Genomic DNA, 25088 nt, shown 5'->3' with positions numbered 1-25088 from the left:
GGTTCAGCTAGTAATTATACATATACAGTCGAAACCGCATAACTGTAATACGCTTTAATGAAGAATACCGCTTTACTGAAAACGAACCCAGAGTACAATTAATTTTTGGCTTCATATAATGTAACTGAGTCCGCTTTAGTGAAAACCGCATAGCTGAAACATTTTTTATGTCCCCATGCTTGTTTTATATGAAACTGAGATCGCATAAGTGAAAAATTGTAAATTTGAAAACGCCATCTACAACGTGTTTGAAAACTCTCATGTCTAATCAATATGGAACATCTCTGTATAAAGATTGTTTACCGTCTCTGTATTGTCGAGGATGCGTTGTCTATTTGGTTCAAAGACATGCGTTCAAAAGAGGCCACAATAACTGGACCTTTAATAATGGAAAAAGCAAAGCATTTTGCTGAGATGCTCAATGTGGACTTTTCCCCATCTCTTGGATGGCTTGGTAGATGGAAGAAAAGAGAAAATATTCATTTAAAAAAATGCATGGCGAAAAGAGCTCGGCGGCCACTGCAGAAGCAAATGATTGGGTAACAAAGGTGCTTCCAACTTATCTCTCGGAATATGGTGAAAACTTCATGAACAACGGATGAATCTGCGTTTTTGTACAAAGCCTTACCTACAAGCACTTTAGCCAATAGAAAAGATACTCCATCTGGGAAAAAAATGCCAAAGGAAAGGTTATCAATTTTATTTATCACGAACATAAATGGAACGGACAAACATATTTATTGCATCGGTAAATCGAAGAACCCATGATGTTTTAAAAATAATGAAATTCCGGTAAAATACTACGCGAACGCCAAAGCGTGGATGACAAGTGCTATATGGTCCGATATTATGAAAGAGCTTGATTTGAATTTTAAAAGGCAACAGAAAAAAGTTATATTATTCGTTGATAACGCTGCTTGTCATAAATGTGTGGATGGTACTGTTTTAGGCAACATCAAGCTGGTTTTTCTACCTCCAAATACTACATCTTTAATTCAACCCCTGGACCAAGGTATTATTCGTTCCTTCAAAGCTCATTACCGCAGGGCTATAATTTCAAAACAGCTCCTTCACCTTGAAAGTGGTTTATCGGTGAAGGATTTTTCGAAAAAAAATTATATCTTGGAAGCTTTTAATATGGTTAAAAGAGCTTGGTTAAACGTAACATTAGAATGCATTCGAAACTGTTTTAGAAAGTCTGGTTTTACTATTTCTACAGATGTAGCTACCGTTGAGGAAAGTGATGTTATTTTAGATGCTTTGGATGATGATGAAATTAATCATCCAATTGAAATTGATGAAGATGTACCCTGTTGTGAAGATTTGACTGACAACGATATCATTGATGAAATAACAGGATTCGAAGAAATCGAAGAAGAGAATTCGGAAAACGAAAGCGATAGTCACACGATCAAGCCTAGTGTTTCTGAAGCTTTAAAATCGATTACTGTTTTGAATAACTTTTTTACAGATAATACTAAAGTACGTAATCAATTGCACGATATTGAAAACACATTATGTCAACATATTTTAAGCAAAATGGCACAAACTCGCATTAAAGATTACTTCTAAAAGATAACATTATAAAAGGCGATTAACGAAAATTTACAAATTCATATATTTGTAGTACAGATATAATACATAGTTTTGAAAAGTTCCTTGTGAAAAAGACTGAATTATTTTTATTTTTTTTTTATATACAAAATAGTATATGTATATTACTTGTTTTTTCTTCACTGGAATTACAAATTTGTTTTGTTTCTTTTATTAATAAAAATACCATCTTTAACAGTTGTCTTTTAATTTTCTGTATGTTTTTTGAGAGCAAAATCGATGTGTAGTTTTTTTTTTCAAATATGTAGCCGCAATTGATACGGCAAAGTGAAAATATGGTTTCACTTATCCATCATACGCCTAAGTGAAAAAGTGTTTCGCTTATCCGAACTACGCTTTACTGAAAACTACGGATAAGTGAAACAAAAATTCTACATGTTTGGCATTTCACTTATCCGGTTTCGACTGTATTCAAATTTAAGAGAGTTTAAGTCAAGCCCCATGAGGAGCCAGCTCGTTCCGCCATTGGTTATTTAAAGGCGCCAAAGACTCGCCTTTTCATATAGAGCATCATTGGCTCTTAGTATTTATGCAAGAGTCGATGCCGTCCGGCTTCTCACTGATACTCTTCACTCGATACCGCTGATTGTCCGCGACTGTAGTTGGAGCTACTCCGTATGGAGCACTCCACTATCCGCAAATTCTAGACGCGCCTGGTAGCTCGCAACTAAGCTTCTCGTGACAAGGAGTGTTTTGTTATGACTTCCAACAACAGTGGTAATGCGTTTCAAATCCGTGCATTATCTGATATAGCTCCCATATAAACCTATCTCCCGATTTGACCTCGAGCCCTTGGAAGACACAACTGTTATCCGATTTTGCTGAAATTGTACTCGGAGTGTTTGGTTTTAACTTTTGATAACCGTACCAAGTACGGTCTAAATACGTCCATAATCTATTATTAGTCCCATAAAAATCTATCCCCCGATTTCACATCTTGAACCCCTGGAAGCAGTAATTGTTATACGATTTGGCTGAACTTTTGCGCGCAGTGGGTTATTTTAACTTCCAACATCCACTGCAGGTATTGTTCAAAAGGGAAATGGACAAAAGGAAAATTTAACTCTATTTTTGTTAAATTAATCACAACCCAGAAAAATATTCTACGAACCAGATATCGAGTAAAATTGGTTTAGAGAGCTCTAAAGGCTATACAAAAATATGATTCCGATTGGATTCAGAGGAGAGAGATCTTAAATAAACTTCTTTTCCAAAGTTCAGCAAAATCGGATGAAAAATATGAATTTTATGGTCCCGAGACCCAAAATCGAAAGATCGGTATATAAAGTATTGTAGCTACATCCAAATATGGTCCGATTTGGATCATATTCGGTATGGGCCTTGTGAGGTGTAATATAATTCTGTGCTTCAAATTTCAGCGCAATCGGATGAAAATCAGATCGGTCCATATGGACCATATATTTAAAATTTGAGGGAAATCATATAGAAAATGTGCATTTTGTTGTTGTTGTTGTAGTCACATTTTCATGTGGAGGTGGAGATTCTTGCCCAGCTCCTTTAAGTGAGCAAACCCCGTTCCGGTCCAAAGGACCGATCGCCGCGGGAGCAGGGTGGCCATTGGTTATTTAAAGCACTTGTCATATCGATCACCATAGGCACTCAGTAGTTGTGCACGAGCTGGTGCGGCCCGCAACCTGTGCCTTTAGTTGTTCTTGTTGTAGCCACATTTGCATATAGAGCTCGAGATCCTCACCAAGCTCCTGTAGGTGAGCAAGCTCGTTCCTTTCCAAACTACAGATCGCCGCAGGAACAGGGAGGCCATTGGTTATTTAAGGGCGCCAATAACTCGCCTTGCCATATCGAGCATCATAGGCACTCAGTATTTGTGGTCTTGGGAAGTAAAATCAGAAGATCGGCATATATGGGACCTATTCCAAAACGTGAACCTATATGGTCCTTGTTCCCAAGTTTTCTATAATAATATAAAATATCTTGCCAAGTTTCATCCGCCTACGTTAACTCCCTCTATTTGGGCCAACTTTACTATGAACTCACGGCACTGTGTGTCGCTGCTAAGTATACATTTCACTTCAAATAATTGAAAATGTAGTTAAATGTAAATTAAAATGTCTTTGTTTGACTTTTGCTTGTATTATGTCAAGGTGGATTAATACAGCTGCTGTTAGGCGATCAGCTGAAAACACGCGGCCATTTTGCGGTATTAAATTGTCAGTTCTGTGTTTACATTCGCATCAAACACCCATTTTTTTTGCACGTTCTCTTTGTTTGAGTTTCTCTCATTTTACCTGCACAAGTATACACAGGAAACCACATCCTGATGATGAGATGGCGTATTGCACCATATGATTTGTGGTTGTTGTACAAATGAGACCACCTTTATTTGTTTCGCCATGGTATTATGTCGTCTAAAAGAATGTGGTAAGCTTCGTGCGAATGTACTTAGTACAATATGAAAATATACTTTACCGAAAGTTCATAACAGTTTGGTTTTCATTTGAGGTTGAGGAAAAGGTCGCTTAAATAGCTACATGTTAAATAACAGAAAAGCAAATTAAATCCATAATGAAAAAATGAAGTTAACTTCTATTAATAACAGTATATTTGGTTGCCTTTACAGCTCTGATGCATGCCGTTGTGTTTGGAAATGTAACTGCTATAATTCAACGGATGTACACTAGGCGCTCATTGTATGAAAGCAAATGGCGTGATCTGAAGGACTTTACAGCACTACATCAGGTAATTATCAGCTATTGTAGGAAATGTTATAATGGCTGTCTAAAATCAGACTCACATAGAAAAATTCTCTGGTGGAAATTGAGTGCATTAGCCCATACTAATAACCCGAGCAGGTTACCAACTCGGCTACAAGGGTCCTTAATTCTAGCTTTTTTAGCGGAAAACAACCTGAAATGAGAACCAAAAATAGCAGGTGAACCAATGTTTACTGGGATTAAATGAAGATTTAAGTAAAAAACAAGTAAAAGCGTGCTAAGTTCGACCGGGCCGAATCTTATATACCCTCCACCATGGATCGAATTTGTCGAGTTTTTTTCCCGGCATCTCTTCTTAGGCAAAAAAAAAGGATATAAGAAAAGATTTGCTCTGCTATTAGAGCGATGTCAAGATATGGTCCGGTTTGGACCACAATTAAATTATATGTTGGGAGACCTGTGTAAAATGTCAGCCAATTCGAATAAGAATTGCGCCCTTTGGGGGCTCGATTCAGACCATAATAAACACGTATGTTGATGGTCATGAGAGGATCCGTCGTATAAAATTTCAGGCGAATCGGATAATAATTGCGACCTATAAAGACTCAAGATTTCAATATCCCAGATCGGCTTATATGGCAGCTATATCAGGTTATGAACCGATTTAACCCAAACTTGGCACAGTTGTTGGATATAATAACAAAATACTACATGCAAAATTTCATTAAAATGGAATTGCACACTCTAGAGGCTCAAGAAGTCAAGACCCAAGATCGGTTTATATGGCAGCTATATCAGGTTATTGAACGATTTGAACCACACTTGGCACAGTTGTTGGATAATATAATAAAACACGTCGTGCTAAATTTAATTCCAATCGGATAGGAATTACGCACTCTAGAGGCTCAAGAAGTCAAGCCCAATATCGGTTTATATGGCAGCTATATCAAAACATGGACCGATATGGCCCATTTACAATCCCAACCGACCTACATTAATAAGAAGTATTTGTGCAAAATTTCTAGCGGCTAGCTTTACCCCTTCGGAAGTTAGCGTGCTTTCGACAGACAGACGGACGCACGGACATGGCTTCATCGATATAAAATGTCGCGACGATCAAGAATATATATATTGGGTTGCCCAAAAAGTAATTGCGGATTTTTTAAAAGAAAGTAAATGCATTTTTAATAAAACTTAGAATGAACTTTATTCAAATATACTTTTTTACACTTTTTTTCTAAAGCAAACTAATAGTAACATCTGATAACTGACAGAAGAAAGAATGCAATTACAGAGTCACAAGCTGTGAAAAAATTTGTCAACGCCGACTATATGAAAAATCCGCAATTACTTTTTGGGCAACCCAATAGTTTACTTGAATGGTGGCGGTCATATCTTTTTTTTATATAAAAAACAGGCATATTTCAGTCTTCTCTGGGTTAAAATTGAGACCTCTGGGTCTAGCCCAGTCATATGCCATATGCAAGACCCTTTCGGCCCTTCTGCATAGCTCTTAGAAGTTTTATAACATCGTCTGCATAGCAGACTGGTTCAAATCCCTCCTCAGTGGCATCCGTAATAGATCATTTATGGTGGTCAACCATAGGATTGGTGATTTATGCCTTGACATAGGCATGCTGATATATCGATATATGGTATATATTTTTTAATGGCTTTTTAATAAACCGTTTTTTACGGGTCTGTTTTTTATCGGGTTCAAAAAAAAATTTTTTTCCAATCTTAAAATCTTTTTATACCCTTCACCATAGGATAGGGGTAGACTAATTTCGTCATTCTGTTTGTAACTACTCGAAATATTCGTCTGAGACCCCATAAGGTAAATATATTCTTAATCGTCTTGACATTTTATGTCGATCTAGCCATGTCCGTCCGTCTGTCTGTCGAAAGCACGCTAACTTTCGAAGAAGTAAAGCTAGCCGCTTGAAATTTTGCACAAATACTTCTTATTAGTGTAGGTCAATTGGGATTGTAAATGGGCTATATCCGTAAATGTTTTGATATAGCTGCCATATAATCCGATATTGGATCTTGACTTCTTGGGTCTCTAGAGGGCGCAATTCTTATCCGATTGAAATCGAATTTTGCACGACGTGTTTTGTTATAATATTCAACAACTGTGCCAAGTATGGTTCAAATCGGTCTATAATCTGATATAGCTGCCATTCACACCGATCTTATGTCTTGACTTCTTGAGCCTTTTGAGGGCGCAATTCTAATCCGATTGGAATGAAATCTTGCACGAAGTATTTTGTTATGATATCTAACAACTGTGCCAAATAAGGTTCAAATCGGTTCATAACCGATCTGGCATCTTGACTTCTTGAACCTCTAGAGGTCGCAATTATTATCCGATTTGCTTGAAATTTTGTTCGACAGATCATCTCATGACCATCAACATAGGTATTTATTATGGTCTGAAACTGTCTATTGCCTGATACAGCTCCCATATAAATCGATCTCTCTATTTTATTTCTTGAGCCGCTAAAGGGTGCAATTCTTATTCGAATTGGCTGACATTTTACACAGGTCTCAACATATAATTTAATTGTGGTCCGAATCGGACCATATCTTGATATCGCTCTAACAGCAAAGCAAATCTTTTCTTTTAATTTTTTTTTTTTGTCTAAGAAGAGATGCCCGGAAAAGAACTCGACAAATGCGATCAACGGTGGAGGGTATATATTCGGCCAGACCGAACTTAGCAACTTAGCTTTCACTTGTTTATTAATATATTTTTTTTTAATTTTCATTTGTTCTTTTTTAATCGAATACCAAGTCGAATATCTGAAAAATTTTCTACTCTGCCGCATCGGCGAATTGCTACAACAAAGCATCTTTTTTGGGAACTTGGTATGTCAAAATTTGTAAACAGGGCGAAGAAAATTCGATTCGCCCTGACATTTAAAATTTTCGGCAAATCTGCTTCGACCAATCAGAGCAAGAAGAAACAAGTTAATTAATTTTTGAGTGTCAAGCAAGAAATCACATATTTAAAAATGTTCAAAATTCCAATTAAATCCCGAGGCTTTACCCACAAAACTGGCTGGAACATTAAGGTCCGATCTGTGTGGTGTTTATTGCTGTCACGAGAAGCTTAGCTGCTAGCTACCGGGCGTTCCCACAGGTTGCGGAGAGTGGAATGCTCCTGCACTGAGAGTATCAGTGAGAGGCCGGGCGTCATTGACTCTTGCACAAATACTGAGTGCCTATGATGCTCCTAATGACAAGACAAGTTATTGGCGCCTTTAAATAACCAATGGCCACCCTGTTCAGGCGGCGATGGCTGCTTTGGACCAGAGCGAACTTGCTCACCAGCAGACATGTGCTACAACAACAACTACCCACAAAACCACCAAGATACCCGGGTAAAATAGTTTTCATAAGGTTACTAGCTGACCCGGGCCCGCTGCGCTGTGCCTTCTTTTACTTTATATGGAACAAAAGTTTCCTTGAAATATGTATTTTCGACAATTGAAGAGCTTTTAGTGAAATACCATGCTACGAATATAGTATATCGCTTGACTAATTGTTTAGCAATATAAGTACCTTTATCTGAATACCATATGATCCTTATTGGTCTACGAATTAAAGTTTGGATATAAGGCGTACTCCATTCTTAAAATACTTTATTTCAGCCCGATATTCTCATGATGTCTGATTTAGTGGTGTTTTCGGGGGAGAGGTTGTCCCCCAGACACTTGGCCCTGAAAAATATCAACATCGTGCTCTTCTTCCAAAAACCATTTATTTAAACCCCATATTGCCATTGGTTTAGGGAAGTTCACACGATGAGGCGTCCCCCAAACATATGGCCAAAAATAGGTTATCAAATTAGTTTTCTAATATTAAATACCACATATTGGCATGGTCGAAAAATGTTTACCCTTTGCGGGGCGTTTGGGGAAGGGGTGATGCCCTAAATTCATGGTCCCAAATTTGGATGTACCATGCTACAAATATAAATTTGGATATGAAAGTCGTATTCTACTCCCAAATACCTTTATTTGAGCCCCATTTTGTGATGGTCACTAAAAAATGCTGCCTGTGGGGTATTTTGGGAAAGGGGTTAACCCCCAAAAATTGGTCCCGAAAGTGGGTATCAATTCTTGCTCTCAATACTTTTCATTTAACGTGCTATTCTCTATTCTATCTATTCTCATATATCTATATATCATTTTATTGACTACTCTATCTATTCTCATATATCTATATATCATTTATTTGAACCTCATATTGCCATTGGCCTCAAAATTGGATATCAAATTCGTTTTATAATCTCATTTAAACTCCTTATTGCAATAGTCAGCAAATATGTCCAGTTTGGGGTATTGGCCCTAAAAGCTATAAATATTTAGTTTCACTCTCTTTACGACCCAAATAGTCGTGGTGAGCAAATTCGTCCTATTTGGGGGTTGTTATGGTGGTGGGACGTCCTCTAGACAGTTGGTCCCTAATATTGATATCAGATACGTGGTCTACTCCCAAATACCTTTAATTTGAGCCCCATATTTCCATAGTCGGCAAACCTGACCGGCTATGGCGGTGTTTTGGGGGATGGGCGTATTCCACTCTACAAACCCTTTTATTTGAGCCTCATATTCCAAAAGTCAGCATATACTTCCTATTTGGGTATTGTTGTGGGGGTGGGTTGGCCCATAGACACTTTTCCCAAATATTGATATCAGATTCGTGCTTTACTCCAAAAGACCTTTCATTTGAGCTCTATATGGCTAAGGTCGTAAATTTGTCCCTTTTAGGGGATGTTTTTGGGGAGAGGCGGCCCCCCAAATAATTGGTCCCATATTTGGGTATCAGATTCTAATTCTACACTCAAATACCTTTTATTTAAGCCCCATATTCCCATGGTCAGTAAATAAGTCCTGTTTGGGGGGTGATTTGGCGAAGGGGTGGACCCCCAGAAACGTGATCCCACATATGGATATCAGATTCGTAATCTACTCGCAAATACCTTTCATTTGAGTCCCATATTGCCATGGTCGGTAAATATGTCCGATTTAGGGGTGTTTTGGGGGTTGGGGTGGTCCCCCTAGCACTTGGTTCGACAAATGGATATCAGATACGTTTTCTTATCCTAAATACCTTTCATTTGAGTCCCATATTGTCGTGATTGGTCTAAATATATATTTGGTAGGTTTTAGGGTGGGGCGGCCCCCCAAGTACCCCATCCGAAATTTGGATACCAAATTTTTATTTTTAGGGTACTATAAGAGAGCAAACAAAATTTCGCTTAAATCGCACCACCCATCTCCGAGATCTGGCGTTTCTGAAAATTAGAGTAAGGGGGAGGGTCCGCCCCCCCTTCAGATATCAAAAAATGTACCCTATTTTCACCACGGGATCATTATGCACCATCTGTGAAAATTTCAAGAAAATCGGTTTAGCCGTTTCTGAGTCTAAAAGGAACACACAAACAAACCTACAAACAAGCACAAATTGATTTTTATATATAAGATTATAAATTTTCCAAGTATTTTTTTTATTTCGTTTTAAAGCACAAGTACAAACAGTTCTATTTGTTTCACCACTAGTAATAAAATAATATTTGTGGTATCACAGAGCCCTGCCATAAATGTTAAATATTTCTCTTATTTATACCACCAGTTTAAGGTATGTCTGTTTTGCTGATACTTGCAGTAACACCACTGCACGCCTATAGTATCAATGACCGTCGTCTCTCACTTCTTTTTATTGGCTCCTTCTCGTTGTATGAAATACATGCAGCAATGTCCACCTTATTAGGAGGCTTGCCTTTTATATTTCGGGATTGGAGAACAAAAACAAATATTAATCATCGAAAATAGCTTTATTGTTTTTCAGAATATTCCCCATTCAGATCTATACACTTTTGCATGCGTATTAACCAATTGTCGAAGCAACTTTGGCACTCTGATTGAGGTATCTCCAAAGCATGCAATCTGAACGCATCAACTGCGTCTTAAGGTGCCGATAAACCTTGACCGGTCATTTAGTTTTTTACGTACGGGAATAAAAAGAAGTTATTTGGTGCCAAGCCAGGACTACACGGCAGATGGCTCATCAAATCGATGTTTTGAGATGACTCATCAATCAAGTTGTTTCGTATTTTTGGAGCATTTCTTTCGACCAATCGACACGACCCTTTTTCAGCGATTGACTAATTGTGTGGGATCCAACTCGAACAAATTTGTTGACGGTCAAATGTTCATGCAATATTGAATGTATCCTGGTCCCACTAATCTCACGATAGGTCACATGACAATCTGGAATAACAACTGATTTTAAACGATCTTCACGAAATTCGTCCTGGTCATGGCGTCCATTACGACCTCGGTTGAATTCACCATACCATCGATAAACACTGGTCCTTGATGGGGCTTTATGGCCAAAAATATAACCTCAAAAATGTCAATCCCGAAGTATAAAAGGCAACCTTCGTATAAAACATAGCCAGTGGCCAGCGGTTTGTTGAGCGCTTGCATGTATATGTGCCAAGCATCTGGTCTATTGTATCAACGCCAGATTAGTTGGCGTTGTAATCCAAAATAGCAAACGGCCTTTTCTTTTCAGTTTCCATGTTTTCCGAGGCACACATGTCTTATTCGAGCGCACAGTAACAATATATGCGTTTTTCTTCCTGATCAAAGTACGCGCCAAATCCAAAGTTGTGAAAAATTTTCGGCATAAATTGTGCGACCTGTATTCAAATGTCTCTCCGAAAGTACAACTTTCTGCCCTTGATTCACCTCTCGTTCCTGGTCAGTCAATTTATCAGAGTAAATCATTCCTTTGACAGGATAAAATGATTTTGAGTCGCACAACCACCATATCTTTATGCCGTACTTGGCGCGCTTCGATGGAATGTATTGTGTGAAGCGGGTGGGGCCTCTGTATGGAAATAACTGCTCATCAACCGTCACTGCAACTTGCGGAGTGTAAGCTGTTGCCAAGTTAGACAGCAACATTTGCCAAATATCACCAATAGCCGCAGTTTTACTGTTGATTAGTCGCTGCTGTCGCGTTGTCGAAACGAAGGCATTGTTTTATGCACTTCATAAGATCTAATGATAACGCAGTTTTATATATTGGACAGCGTCCACACCTCTTCAAGAGGCCCCACACCTCTTCAAGAGGTTCACTATTCGATTTTGTCAGTCCATCATATAAAATAATAGCCAAAAAAGCATCAACGTGATTGGTTTCCATTGCTTTGTGTTAGTTGGATTTGCGAATTCCATGCAGCGTCCTCTTCCCTGCCTTTCCGATTTGATTCGCGTCATATGAAGTACGACATGTCTTCGGTGATGAGCGAGAGGAATATGTTAAAGATTCCTACTTGTTCCAGAAAACAAGTCAAAATGTACTATTAACGATTTCTTGAAATTTTAGTACAATAGAAACTAAACTATTGGTCGGATCGCTTTGAATTTTTTTTAATCGATTCTAGATGAAATTTCCTTGGAATACATGTGGGGTCGGGTTTAGGTTTAGGTCGCAGTCTACCATCAGACTCACTTAGACATTTTCGTTCTTTGTGATATCACAGAAACAGAAAAAGGAAGATACCTTTTAGTTCCTACCGCTGAACCATACAGATCGCTTTAAAAAAAACCCAACAACTTGCGAATGTTCACATCCGAAAAATCTGACAGGTCCTCAAAGAAATTAGTACATAAAGTGGAACTCCTTCAGACTGCCAGTGCGGGACACACACACAGAATGTGTTCTATAGTCTGTTCTTCTTCGATGTCCTCACAGCTTTTGCAAAAGTCGTTGCTTGCAACCATCATGACGGACACAATGACTGAGACGTCTGTTCTAGCCAGTGACAGCAAAGCGGTAGACCTCTTCAAGTCTAGATTAGGCCACATAGTTTTGGAATGCTCACAACCTCCTCTTTGTAACCATCTATCATTCGTTGTCCTTCGGGTCTGGTCCTGAAAACTTAGCGTACATGTCGCTAGAGGCCTACCCACAGATTCCAGTTTCCCTTGAATGTGTAAGGTAATACCTAGTCTCGCAAGCTCGTCCGCTTTACAATTCTTAGGGATATCTCTGTGGTCCGGCACCCAAAACAAGTGAATTTTGAGCTGTTCAGCCATCTCGTTAGGAGATCTGAGACAGCCCCTCCAGGGCTTAAATGGTTGCCTGGCGGTCTGAGAAGATATGTATGCCAATCGTCGTTATGATATTATATCTTAGCCATTCCACCACTTCCTTAATTGCAGGTATCTCCGCTTGATACACACTGCAGTGGTCGAGTAATCTTTTCGATAGGACCAGTTCAAGATCTTTAGAGTACACCCCAAAGGCCACGTGGTCCTTTAGTTTGAAACCATCCGTATAGAAGTCTATATAATTTCTATTGCCAAGGATATCATAGTTCCAATCGGTTCTATCGGGAATTGTGGTACAGTACTTTTTATCAAAAAGCGGTACAGTACAGTACTTTTAATCACTTCCTGGAACATCGGAAATTGTATCAAGAATAACACAGTGTCCATAGCCGCAACATGAAAGCTCCCTTAGCCTCACAGCAGTGGTCACAACAATTTGTCTCGTCACAATGTCAAGAGGCACTAGATGAACGATTAATATAAGGGCAACAGATGATGTCGTCCTCAAAGCGGCTGTGATGCACAAACAAGCCATTATTTGGATCCGGATAAGTATTGAGCAGCAGGTGGACCTTTGAAGCGCCTTCCACCAGACCACAACATCATGTAGCATGTAGGTCTAAAACCCAGCTTTTGCCAATTTCTCTCTTGCAGGTGTATAGGGCAGGAGTTGCATTTCTTGTCCTTTCCAAAATGTTGGATTTGAAATTCAATTTTCTGTCCAGCAAAATACCCAGGTATTTTGAGCTTTCTGGAACATTCTCTCCTCCCAAGGAGACGGGTGCCACTGTAGGCAATTTGTATCTCCTGCTGAAAATAAGTACTTCTGTCTTGCACGGATTAATACCTAGACCCCTTTCGGTAGCCCAAATCGCTGTTCCACGTAAAGCTACCTGAAATATATCTCTTAGAGTGCTGGGAAACTCTCCCCTAACCGCAATTGCCACGTCATCATCGCGATCATTTTTACACATTTTCTGCCAGGGACAATAAAATATTGTTAATAGCTATATTCCAAAGTACCGGAGACAGTACATCTCTTTGAAGTGTTCTTTTGCTAATCCATCTTTTTAGATCCACAGATCCCAAGCCTGCCGTAATGCATCTTTTAGTAAGTAAGTTATAAATAAGCTTTCTGACAGCTAGTCAGATGTATCAACGCTCCCTAGGAGGGCGCTAAGCTTGACCTGATGAGAAAGATGGACATCTCCCAGGTCTCAAAGGAGACGGTCTTCATCAAGCGACGGGGAAGTAAATTTACGACGGAACGGAATGTTGGGATTCTTGGGCAAGCAAAACCAAGGTTTGGTCCCAGAGAAGTGGGAGGTCTTCGACGGGAGGGGAAGGAGAAAGGAACTCTCCTTGTGGTTGGCTTTGATCAAGTCTACATGACGAGTTCGGCTAAGGCTAAAGACATGGCGCACTGCGGGATCAAGGCTGTATTTTTCAAGATTGAGACGACTAAGATTGGCAGAAATCCTCATATTCAGACATCAAGCCGTGCAGTGGCAGATGACTCAATATCGCCCAACGAACAAAGGGCTGACGACGAGACAATCACCGCCCTTCTTTACAAACAGAAAACAGAAAACCTCCCTGCCACAATCGTGACAGGAGGGGATGGCATCAAAACGGGACCTGACAAGCCCTGTGTGGTTGGCTCATCAGGATGGACTGGGCTCAAGGTGTGCGACAGCGGGGAAAGACGAAACCTAAAAAATACTTCGACAGCAGCAGCTAGTGAATCATCTAAGGAGGAATGGTCCCACCGCAAGTGTCCAGTATCCTGATGAAGTGTGGTTCTACAGCTTTCTCACCTGCCCCTGGATGCGTACGAAAGCTCATCATGACAAGTTCTAACGAATCTTGGAAGTTCTGAATCCTGACTATGGTCCGGTTTCTACAGATAACTCTCTACCATTGTATGGCCGCTTTGGCGGCACTAAAGGTCCTCCTGATGGCAGAGGTATTTTACGTGGTTCCTATCCTGCAACCTTGGGTATGTGGAGGAATGGTTCGTGGACAAAGAATTCCGAGATTTAAACTTCTCAATGGTACGGGGAATGGGAGACACAGAGCCTGTATTCGTGCAAAAAGTAGTCTAAATGTTTTTCTTCTTCCGTCGCTAAGCACTGAAGATTTAGTAGTAGCACACGGTTCAGCGATGCCCCCTTTAAACCTGAAGTCGCTGGTTGAAGCTGCACCACTATTCCTTCCAGACTAGAAAAGGAAGTGGAAACTACCGAGGATATAGACATAGTGGTCAAGGGGGTCACGGAGGCCCTGAATGACTACCTTGTGTCAGCATGCCCTAAAGCTAAGCCAAGGGCAAACAGCGACCGCAATGGTGGACTCCAGAGCTGGTTGGTCTAAGGAAGGATTGCAGAAAACTTTTCATCAGGGCAAAAGCCACAAGAGCACCACACAATTGGGACATCTATACGGCTGTGCTAAGAAAATATAAGGGCGAGCTTAGAAAGGCTCAGAACAAATCCTGGGAAGAATTGTGCAGCTCCGTGGAGGATGCATCTGAGGCCTCTAGACTAAGGAAGATTCTGTCCTCGAGACCTATTACGGTGGGGTATATCCAGAAGTCAGAGAATATATGGACAATGTCTAGTGAGGAAACACTAGAACTACTCGTTGATACACATTTCCTGGGAAATTCTCCAACGGACAACGTGGCGCCAGAAGAGGTTGTCACTGATATGCATGCCTTCTAATACCTTAGTATTAGATACCTCACCTCCCAAACTATTCCTTAGTACGTATGTGTATTTTTTAACAATTTCTGTACGGGCATAATTAATTTTTTTTTTTGTTTCGCCAATTTCAATACCTTTGGTGCGAATACATACACGATTATTTCAATATCGTTTGCATTCATGTGGTTGTGTGAAAATATTCGGCCATGCTTTTATATATATTCGGCATGTGAATGCGATGAACAAGAGAGAAATTTAACTGTTTAAAAGTAATCGAATATTCGATATGTTTCCGAAAATATTTCTGTCGACAAAACGATGATCCTGTCATTAGGAATCGAGCTTAAACCTAGTTTAATATTTTTGTTACCTTTTTTGCACTTTGGTTTTTCGTTAAAGAAAAACAAGCATTTTCCCCTGCTCACCTTCTCTCAAGTTAAACTCGATATGTTTCCGAAAATATTTCTGTCGACAAAACGATGACCCTGTCATTAGGAATCGAGCTTAAACCTAGTTTAATATTTTTGTTACCTTTTTTGCACTTTGGTTTTTCGTTAAAGAAAAACAAGCATTTTCCCCTTCTCACCGAGGGGAAAGCCCACCAGGTGGGCTTTGGTGTGTACTCCAAAGAACTAGAACTGTCCATCGAAATGGTTTCCCGACCACTACAGTGTGTATTATGCCGAGATCCTTGCAATTAAGGAAGAGTTGGAAGATATGTCATAACGACAACCCTGGAGAACGTATTTCTGAACACAAAAACCGCCCTCGACTGTCGCAAATCTCTCAGCGAGATGGTTGGACTGTTCACAATTCACCCGCTCTGTGTGCCGGACCACAGAGATATCCCAGGGAATTGTAAAGGAACTACGCTACATATTCCAGAGATACTGGAGTCTGTGGGTATGCCTCTAGCGACATGTAAGCTAAGTTTTCAGCACCAGGCCGAAGATCAACGAATGATAGATGGTCACAACGAGGGGGCTGTGAGCATCCCAAAACTATGTGGCCTAATCTAGACTTGAAGAGGTCTACCGCTTTACTGTCATTGGCTAGAACACACGTTTCAACCATTGTGTCCGTTATGACAGGTCACTGTCTAATCGGAAAACATGTTGACAGACTGAAGGTTGTCTGCAACGACTTTTGCAGAAGCTGTGAGAACATCGAAGAAGAAGAGACTATAGAACAGCCTTTGTGTGAGTGTCCCGCACTTGCAGTCGGAAGGAGTTCCACTTTAGGTTCTCATTTCTTTGAGAACCTCTCTGATTTGGCTGATGTGAACATTCGCAAGTTATTGGGCTTTTTATAGCGATCTGGATGGTTCAACGGTAGGAACTAGAAGGCATTTTCTTTCTTCTGTTCCTGTGGCAGACTGCCGCTTAAACCTTACCTAATGACTCCTTGTTGGATAAGATTTTTATAAGTCAACAAGTCGGTCAAGTCAATACCGATTTAATGGTCAAACAAGTTTTTTTTTCACTTTAAAAATATCAATTATTTATTTTTGTTAAATTATTAGAAATGATTGTTAAATAAAGAACAACTTTCAAATGATTGGTTTATGGAGCTAATAACTACTTTAATTGGATTTTTGAACTTATCATAAATTCAAATTGCAAAATTGTTCCAGCAACAGTTTTTATTTAGGGTAAAGATCTCTGGAGATCTTCTGTCACGGCAACAGCATGCTTTTATTGTAGTAAGGGCAAGTCCGCTGAAACACTCCATCACGACATAGTCGACTACGTAGAGGGTTCTCTCGCTGTCAAGGAATATACAATGGTAGCATTATATATGCTATGGTAGAAGGAGCTAGATCGGTCCAAATTTGGATATAGCTGCCATATATACCGATCTCCCGATTTAATTTCTTGTGACAATAAAAACACGTTTATTGCTCGATTTTTCTGAAATTTGACACAGTGTTCTGTGTTAGGCTCGTCGATATTCGTGTTCAATATGGTTCAGATCGGTTTATATTTGGATATAGCTGTCAAATACATATACCGATCTCCCGATTTAAGTTTAGTTCCATTAAAGGTGAATTTTTTAACGTTGAAATCACGATAGCTTTCGAACGGATGAGGTTTTCTGGAAGAAATTTTTCATAGATAGTTCTTTTGGATGTGGATCGTTGGCTGTTGCAAATGGATCATTTGGTCCAGATTGAATTTAGTTTATAATACTAAACAATTTTAAGATACATACAAATTACAGTACAGACTATCAATCTGCTCGAAAACAGAGCTTATTCAAACAACGGGTGCAAATTTTTAATATTTTTATACCCCACACTACTACTGTCTTACACAAGCCTGCTTCAATTGACCCATTGGAAGACAACGTTGAAGCATTTATTCGTAAGATACCGGCCGAAATGTAGGAAAGAGTATGTCAACATTTGAGTAAGCGGATGGACCATTTGAGGTGCAGTCACAGTAAACATTTGTATAAAACACTCTTCAAGCATTAAATTATTGGGACCGTACTATCGATTCATTTTTTAATGTGTTTTTATTTTTTGAATAAAATTCCTATAGCTCTTAAAAAATCACTTTTTAGAAAAAGATCCACTTTTACTTCATAAGCAATTCCTAACCGAATTTTGGATACACACCACCATGAATATATTTACCCAGCAAAAACTAGGTAAGCACATGTCATTACACACTGGCATACCAATAAGCAAATTCTTTTTACTCGTGGGAATAATAATTGGTAATGAGTCAAATAATTACTCATTGGTAATAAGAAGTTAAAGAATACACAAAAATTAAGCAATAATCCAAAAGAAAATTTGAAAACGAATCTAAATGTAATTAGAAAATTCTCTAGAAATCAATATTCTTTTTCATTCTTTATATGAATTTGGGATTTTTTTTATTTAAAATTACTAATTTATTAAGCTGTCTATACTATCTACACTTTTTACAGTATTGATATTAATTTTCACTACTATTCTATCAAACTCATAGATAAAGCGGCCCAGATGGCCCTTAATATGCCCTTTCCCAAAAAATTAGGTTTTTAGTACCAAGGTAACTTTCCTCTTCTAGATAGTCTTTAATAATATTGGGCCAATATGAAATATATATAGATTAAAGGGGCTCAAAATTCTTAAGACACTCTTGGGCCCTTCCCGGGCTTGCTTTCCGTATTCGTGATCCAATCTGAAGTTCTTTTCATTTATGTACCATATCGCCTACATTGAAGGGTAAACCTTTTGGACCCTTACTACTTCTACTAAATTTCCCATGAAAAATCCATTGAAGAACAGGGGATACTTATCTTTTATCAATGAGTGCAGTCCGATTAAAGTTTTTGCAACATTTAGTATGTTTGCGGGTATGCCATTATTTTAAAGCAATTAGTAAAATTAAATCGAAGCTATCATTTTCCGTACTTCTGTTTGTTTAGAGGTATGCCATTATTTTTAGCACTTTAGTATTTGTACGAAGAATTCATTATTTGTCATCTGCCATCTTTGAAGGTCATATCCATGTGAAAGTATTATTGAGAATATATCTACTAGTAAATGGTTACAGTGTCTTGTTCCGGGTTACCCACTGACTTACCCGGTAATATGACTTTTTGCTGGGTATTATCCTTTTTTATTATAAACCTACTATATCCATATTAATGTCCAAGCATGGGCCGATTTGGACAAATTCGGTTCAGGAACCGTATATATAGTTTAAAACTTCAAGGAAAACTGAAAACTGATAATTGAGGATTTTATAGCTCAAGATCCCAGATCTCTGGATCGGTCCATATGGCAGAGAATAATACTACTTTTCATGGGCTTAAGACCATCAATTGGTAGATTGGTCTATATAGCAGCTACATCCGAATTAGGTCCTATCTGGAATATGTTCAGTTCGGACAATTAGAGGTCCAGTGCAACTTACCGGCCGACACGGGAAAAGTATGAGCACACTGGCTGGAACTTTGACAATCATTTATTTAACAACCATTTCATTGAAAAGCTTGTGTAGTGTCCATCATTACCACAGGAAGTTTAACTGAAAGCTACCGGTCGCGTCCACAAGTTGCGAATGGTGGAAAGCTACGGTTTTATGTGGAGTAGCTGCAAATGTGGCAGCGGGCAGTCTGTGATTTTCCGGAGGAGATTCTCAGTATGGAGTCAAGTGGCACTGGCTCTTAATAAAATACTGAGTGCCAATGATACTCGAGATGACAAGGCGTGTTATTGGCACCTTCAAATAACCAATGGTCAACATCAGCGTATGTTCCCAGGGGCGGGTGGAAGCGAGCATCGGTTCTTGGAGCAAGCGGCTCGCCACAACGAGGGATACATGTGCAATCCCACAAAACCCATGCGGTAGGAGCGCTGGCCCAGTAACCCGCCCCCGTAAAACTATGAGAACTACTACGAGAAACAAAGGAATAGTAAAAACGGATCCCCCCAACAATGAAAACCTACGCCGACGAAAAAAGGACCATGTTTTGCGGATCTGCACCTGGAATGTCCGCACCCTTTATAGAGAAGGTGCAGTATGCGCGCTGGCGGATGGATTAGAGAAGCACAAGGCTGATATTACCTCCTTGCAGGAAGTGCGATGAACTGGGAATGGCGTCACTACAACACCAAACGGTGACGAACTATACTATAGCTGCCATAACATGAGGCATGAATTTGGCTGTGGATTTGTGGTTAGTCGGAGACTGAAACACCTTGTCTCATGATTTACTCCGATGGATGCGACGGTAGCCACAATCCGCATAACAACCAAATTCGTCAACATCAGCTTTATTTGTACCCATTACCTGACGGAAGACAAGGACGAGCAGACCGAGCATATTTTCTACGATCGCCTAGAGAGAGAATATGACCGCTGCCCCGCCCATGATATTAAAATCGTTCTGGGAGATTATTAATGCGAACATAGGGAAGGAAGACATTTTGGGTCCTACAGTTTAGCCTCTACGAGATAACGTCCAGTAATGGGTTGAGGCTTATAGATTTCGCCGCGACAAAAAACATGGTAGTTGGTAGCACCAGATTTCAACATAAATATATTCATAAAGCAACATGGCTGTCACCCGATCAAAACACGAGGAACCAAATTGATCACGTTGTGATAGATGGAAGGCATTCATCCATTCATCCAATGCACGGAAGCTGGACATTGAAAAGCTGAAAACACAACAGATGACAATGGCATACTCAACTCGACTGACCTAACTGCTTAATGGAAGCACTCCTTGTTCCGATGATATAATGGCGCAGTGGCAAACTATTGCCCACTCAATGGAAAATGATGCGAAATCCGTACTTGAGTACCGAAAGCCTCCTCCAAGAAACCCATGGTACTACCAAGAGTGTCGAGATGCTACTGATGATGCCAAGAATGCGGCATATAGAGCAACCCTGCAATCAGTAGCAACGCGCCAGATGAAGGAGAGGTATCGGAAGAAAAGGAGAGAAGAGAAACGTCTATTCCGCAGAAAGAATAAGGAAATGGAAAGTCGTGAGTGCGAGCAAATTGAGGAATATAGGAGTCAGAATGAAGTCCGGAAATCCTACCAAAGATTAAAACAACAAACCGATGGCTTTGGTGCAGGCACATCCTGCTGCAGAGACAAAGAAAAAAATCTGGTAACTGATAGCATTTTACCCAACTGCTAGTATCCGACATTGGCGGCGAAGAGGATACCGCAGAACCAATCAATGATGATAGTATAATATGTTTACCTCCTAATCAGAATGAGGTCCAAGTAGCTGCGACCCGACTAAAGAACAACAAGGCAGCAGGAGTCGACGGGTTACCCGCTGAACTATTTAAGACCGGAGGCGACACGCTGATAAGGCGTATGCATAAGCTTGTCTGGCCAATTTGTGTAGAAGAACCCATATCCGATGATTGGAATCTCAGCACACCCATACACAAGAAAGGAGACAAGACGGAATGTGCCAACTGCAGAGGACTAAGTCTCCACCGCATCGCATACAAAATATGCTGTGTGAAAGATTAAAACCTAAAGTCAATGAGATAATTGAACACCTACCATCTCTTGGTTGACTACAAAGCCGGTTTTGATACCCCTTTACGTTCAAAGGTATTTCAAGCCATGTGTGAGTTTGGTTTCCCAGCAAAATTAATAAGAATTTGCAAGATTACACTTGCTGATACGTGTTCCTCAATAAGAATAGGAAAGAATCTCTCGGAACCATTTAATACCAAACGAGATTTCAGACAAGGAGACAGCCCATCGTGTGATCTCTTTAATATCCTGCTGAAGAAGATTATACGAGATGCAGATGTGAATGGGTATGGCGCAGTAGTCACAAGAGAACACATGCTACTCGCCTATGCCGACGACATCGACATCATAGGTGGGTCAGCCTTTGAAAGAATCGAAAAAGAGTCAGTGAAAATGAGTCTGGCAGTAAATGGAGATAAGATGAAATGTATGGATTCAACTCCCAAAACGTCCTGTACAACCGATCAAATAAAGAAAATGGAGAATGTTGGGAACCACAATGTTGAGATAGACAGTAACTTTTTCTACCTCGGTACCGCAGTAACCGAAACGAATGAAACCAGTTTTGAGATAAAGCAAAGAATAACGCTGGCAAACAGATGCTACTTTGTTATATGATTCTGAAGCACGGGTACTTGTGAAAGCAGATTAGGCAGTGCTTGGAGAGTTTGAGCGAAAAAATTCTTCGTAAAATATATGGACCAGTTTGCGTTAATGGAGAACATAGGCGACGTATAAACCACAAGCTGTATGAGCAGTATGACAACGATAGCATAGTTACACGCATCAAAATGCAACGGCTGCGTTGGCTAGGTCATGTTGTCAGAATGGATGAAGAAGCTCCAGCAAGGAAGTCTTTTGAAGGCAAACACGGTGCTACACGCAAACCGGGAAGACCAAAAGGCCGATGGAAACTTGGTGTTGGAGATTTTAGAATGAGCGCAGAAGATGTAGGTGCTTGGAACGCTATTCTACGTTCGGCTAGTGGAACAATTGTTCTGTCATAGCCAATTAAAGTAAAGTACTCACTGTTTTAATTTTCAGCGAAATCGGGTAACAAGTCTTTTATGAGCTTAAAACCCTATTTCTGCAGATCGGTCTATAAGACAGCTACATCTATATAGGGTCCGATCTGGACTATATTCAGGTCGCCTGGTGTAACTCCCTGTTGCAAATTTAAGCGAAATCGGGTAACAAGTCGGGCTTTTATGGGCGTAAAACCCTATTTCGGCAGATCGGTCTATAATAAAGATATATCTAAATATGGTCGGATCTGGACACTGTTCAGATCTTTTATATGCTTAAGACCCTTTATTGGCAGATTGGTCTATATGGCAGCTATATCTTAATATAGTTTGATCTGGACCAAACTCGTTGTGGATGTCACTGTTCTAATTTTCAACAAAATCGGATGATAAATACACCCTTAAATCGGTAGGTCGGTCTATATGACAGCTTTATCTAATTATGGCTTAATATGAACCATTTTCGGTTTGAGTATCGGGGGACTTAGTACAACTCGCGGTTTATAATTTCAACGAAATCGGATAATAAATGCGCCTTTAATGGGCTTAAGATCCTGAACCGGGAGATCGGTCTATGTGGCAGCTACATCGAAATAAGATCCGATTTTGCTCTAAAAATGTGTATAGACAAAATACCAATCTATGCCAAACTGTAGCTCAATATCTTAATTTTTGAAGGCTGTAGCGTAATAACAACAGACAGAAATATATATATATATATATATATATATTGTAAATGAATATTCCTCCTTTCCTAGGCGGTGGATATAAAAATGCATGGTTTTTGTTGGTTGATCCTTTTAAGTTTCTGCCTATAAAAAGAACTTGAGAAATGCTATCAATGGTATATGGTAAACAGGAGTTGGCCGTACCGCACTTACCTCGTTTTCACTTTAAGACGAAATTAAAAAGTACAAAAAAGGTACAAATCTGTTCTCTGATATGTTTTCGATAACAATTTAACGAAAGTTAACTCTAAAGTTATCTCATGTTAGTTTAATAGTTTTAAATTTTTGTTTTACTTCGCCAAAAATAACAATTATTTTGTGGGAGTGGATTTTTAGATTGGAAACCGCTCCGCTCCGGGGTAAAAATGTTTGCCTCCGCACCACCCCCGCTCTGACAAAAATAGACCTACTCTGCTCCGCTCCGAATCCCTAGTCGTGCAAGGCAGAGAGATAGATTCCTTAACAAATATACCGTTCGTCCGTCTGTCTTTCCATACGTTTGTCTATCTGTGTGTCTGCCCGTCCGTCCGTCTGTCTGTCTTTTTTTCTGTCCATGTTAATTTGTGGTGTTGGTTCAGATTTGGATATAGCTCCCATATATATGTTAGTCCAATTTGAACCAATACCGCAATATTATTGCCATTTGTCAATCGATCCGCGAAATTAGGCACGAAGATGTAACGTACTACCATATGGGCTCTACTTCTTATGGTCTATGTCTTGTATTGGTTTTGAATCCAAATGTGAGATAAAATATGTATTTATTTAAATATGGTGACGGATGTCCTCTCTTCTTTTGAGGGACACCACTCGTGACAATTCCCGAATCGCCGCATATAGGAAAAGTAGGCCAATAAGTATTGATTAGACCACAACCATAGTAGGAAGTCTTTCTGTCCTTCAGGCAAGACTTATATGTATGGCATGACAATTCCAACATTAAACTTCTCGGTGGACTTCCATCACATCACCATCCTCAGAATCGTCATTGTCTTGCAGCTCCTCACTATAAACTTCAGGTACTTGGCCGCTGTCTCGATATCGGTCCCATTTATTTGCTGCTTGAATCTCTGTGACAAACTTTTCGTGTTTTCTAACCGATTTTCGAAATTAAGAAGGTTAGGTTAGATTGAAAAGGGGGTGCAGATATTAATCCGCCCTATGCCACTATGGACATACACCTAAGCCTGTATTCGGGGTTGGTTGTGCGATCTAAAAACTATAAGGTAACCTCTAAAAAGAAAATGCTAAGTTAGGAAATCCGTGCTACTTAGTCTCATAGCCGCAGTGGCTGCCTCACACTTAATCTGTATGTCAATGGGTCTGATATCTAGAATAGTCTCCAGTACCCTAGTGGGCGTGGTCCTCATTGCTCCGCCTATGCCAAGATAACATGTTCTCTGAACCTGTCGTATGGTCCTTATGTTGCACTTTTTCTCGAAGTTTAGAAACACAAGATATTCCCAAATGTAGCAATTCGTGCCGTATCTCCAATCAAAGGATGCGAATCATAGTTTCACATAGGTGGTCATAATATTCACCCTATAGATAAATACTTAGACTGGTATATCCTTATTTAAACCTGAGAAAGATTATTTCCAATTACGGGTTGTATTCATAATCTGCTCAGGACTGTTCAAGCCTATATTTCTGACTGATCTACAACTTATCACTGGATTTGAATTATCAATAGGTAGCACTTCTATTTAATTTAACCCCTGAACTAATTTCTAGAGCTCATTTTCAATAGACAACGTAATTTCACCACGCATTTCAGAAATAGATTCAGAAACGGATAAACGAACTCTTCTTTCGTCAACTCTATTGCTACTCTTGCCACTGGCAGATGGTGTCCCAGCAAGATTCGATTACAAATATCTATTTCAACGTAAAAAGTTGTTGTTGTTCTACCCTCCTATAGGTGTGGGCGCCTAAGCACCTGTGGTCGAGAGTAATGCTTCAAGCGCACAACTAGTCGTCAGACTAATTAATGAGGAAGAGACGTGTAAGCCAGAGGCATGCACAGTTCGTCCCCAGCCTTTAAGTAAAGGTGGTGTTTCCTACTCGGATTCAGACATCGACAGTGTCAATGAAACAGTCATCGCAGCCGAATCGAGAGATGAGAGCAGCGGGATGACGGCAGAAGTGAGCAATCGCTTTGTTAAGCTCACAAGCAGAC

At 39.8% G+C, this 25088-nt stretch overlaps 1 protein-coding gene across 3 annotated transcripts in view; it reads left to right on the top strand.

The window, feature by feature from the left end:
• LOC106083362 (potassium voltage-gated channel subfamily H member 8) overlaps positions 1-25088 on the top strand; it is a 419128-nt gene that overhangs the window by 317900 nt on the left and 76140 nt on the right. For all 3 annotated transcript variants that reach the window (XM_059370085.1, XM_059370088.1, XM_059370086.1), the window contains one exon: positions 4214-4332. In XM_059370085.1, coding sequence (XP_059226068.1) covers positions 4214-4332 — 119 coding nt within the window. The remainder of the gene's footprint in view (positions 1-4213; positions 4333-25088) is intronic.

This window comes from Stomoxys calcitrans, chromosome 5, assembly GCF_963082655.1.
Source record: "Stomoxys calcitrans chromosome 5, idStoCalc2.1, whole genome shotgun sequence".
NCBI lineage: Eukaryota > Metazoa > Arthropoda > Insecta > Diptera > Muscidae > Stomoxys > Stomoxys calcitrans.
Note: the sequence above shows the minus strand (reverse complement) of the source record. Positions and strands in the feature narration are given on the sequence as shown.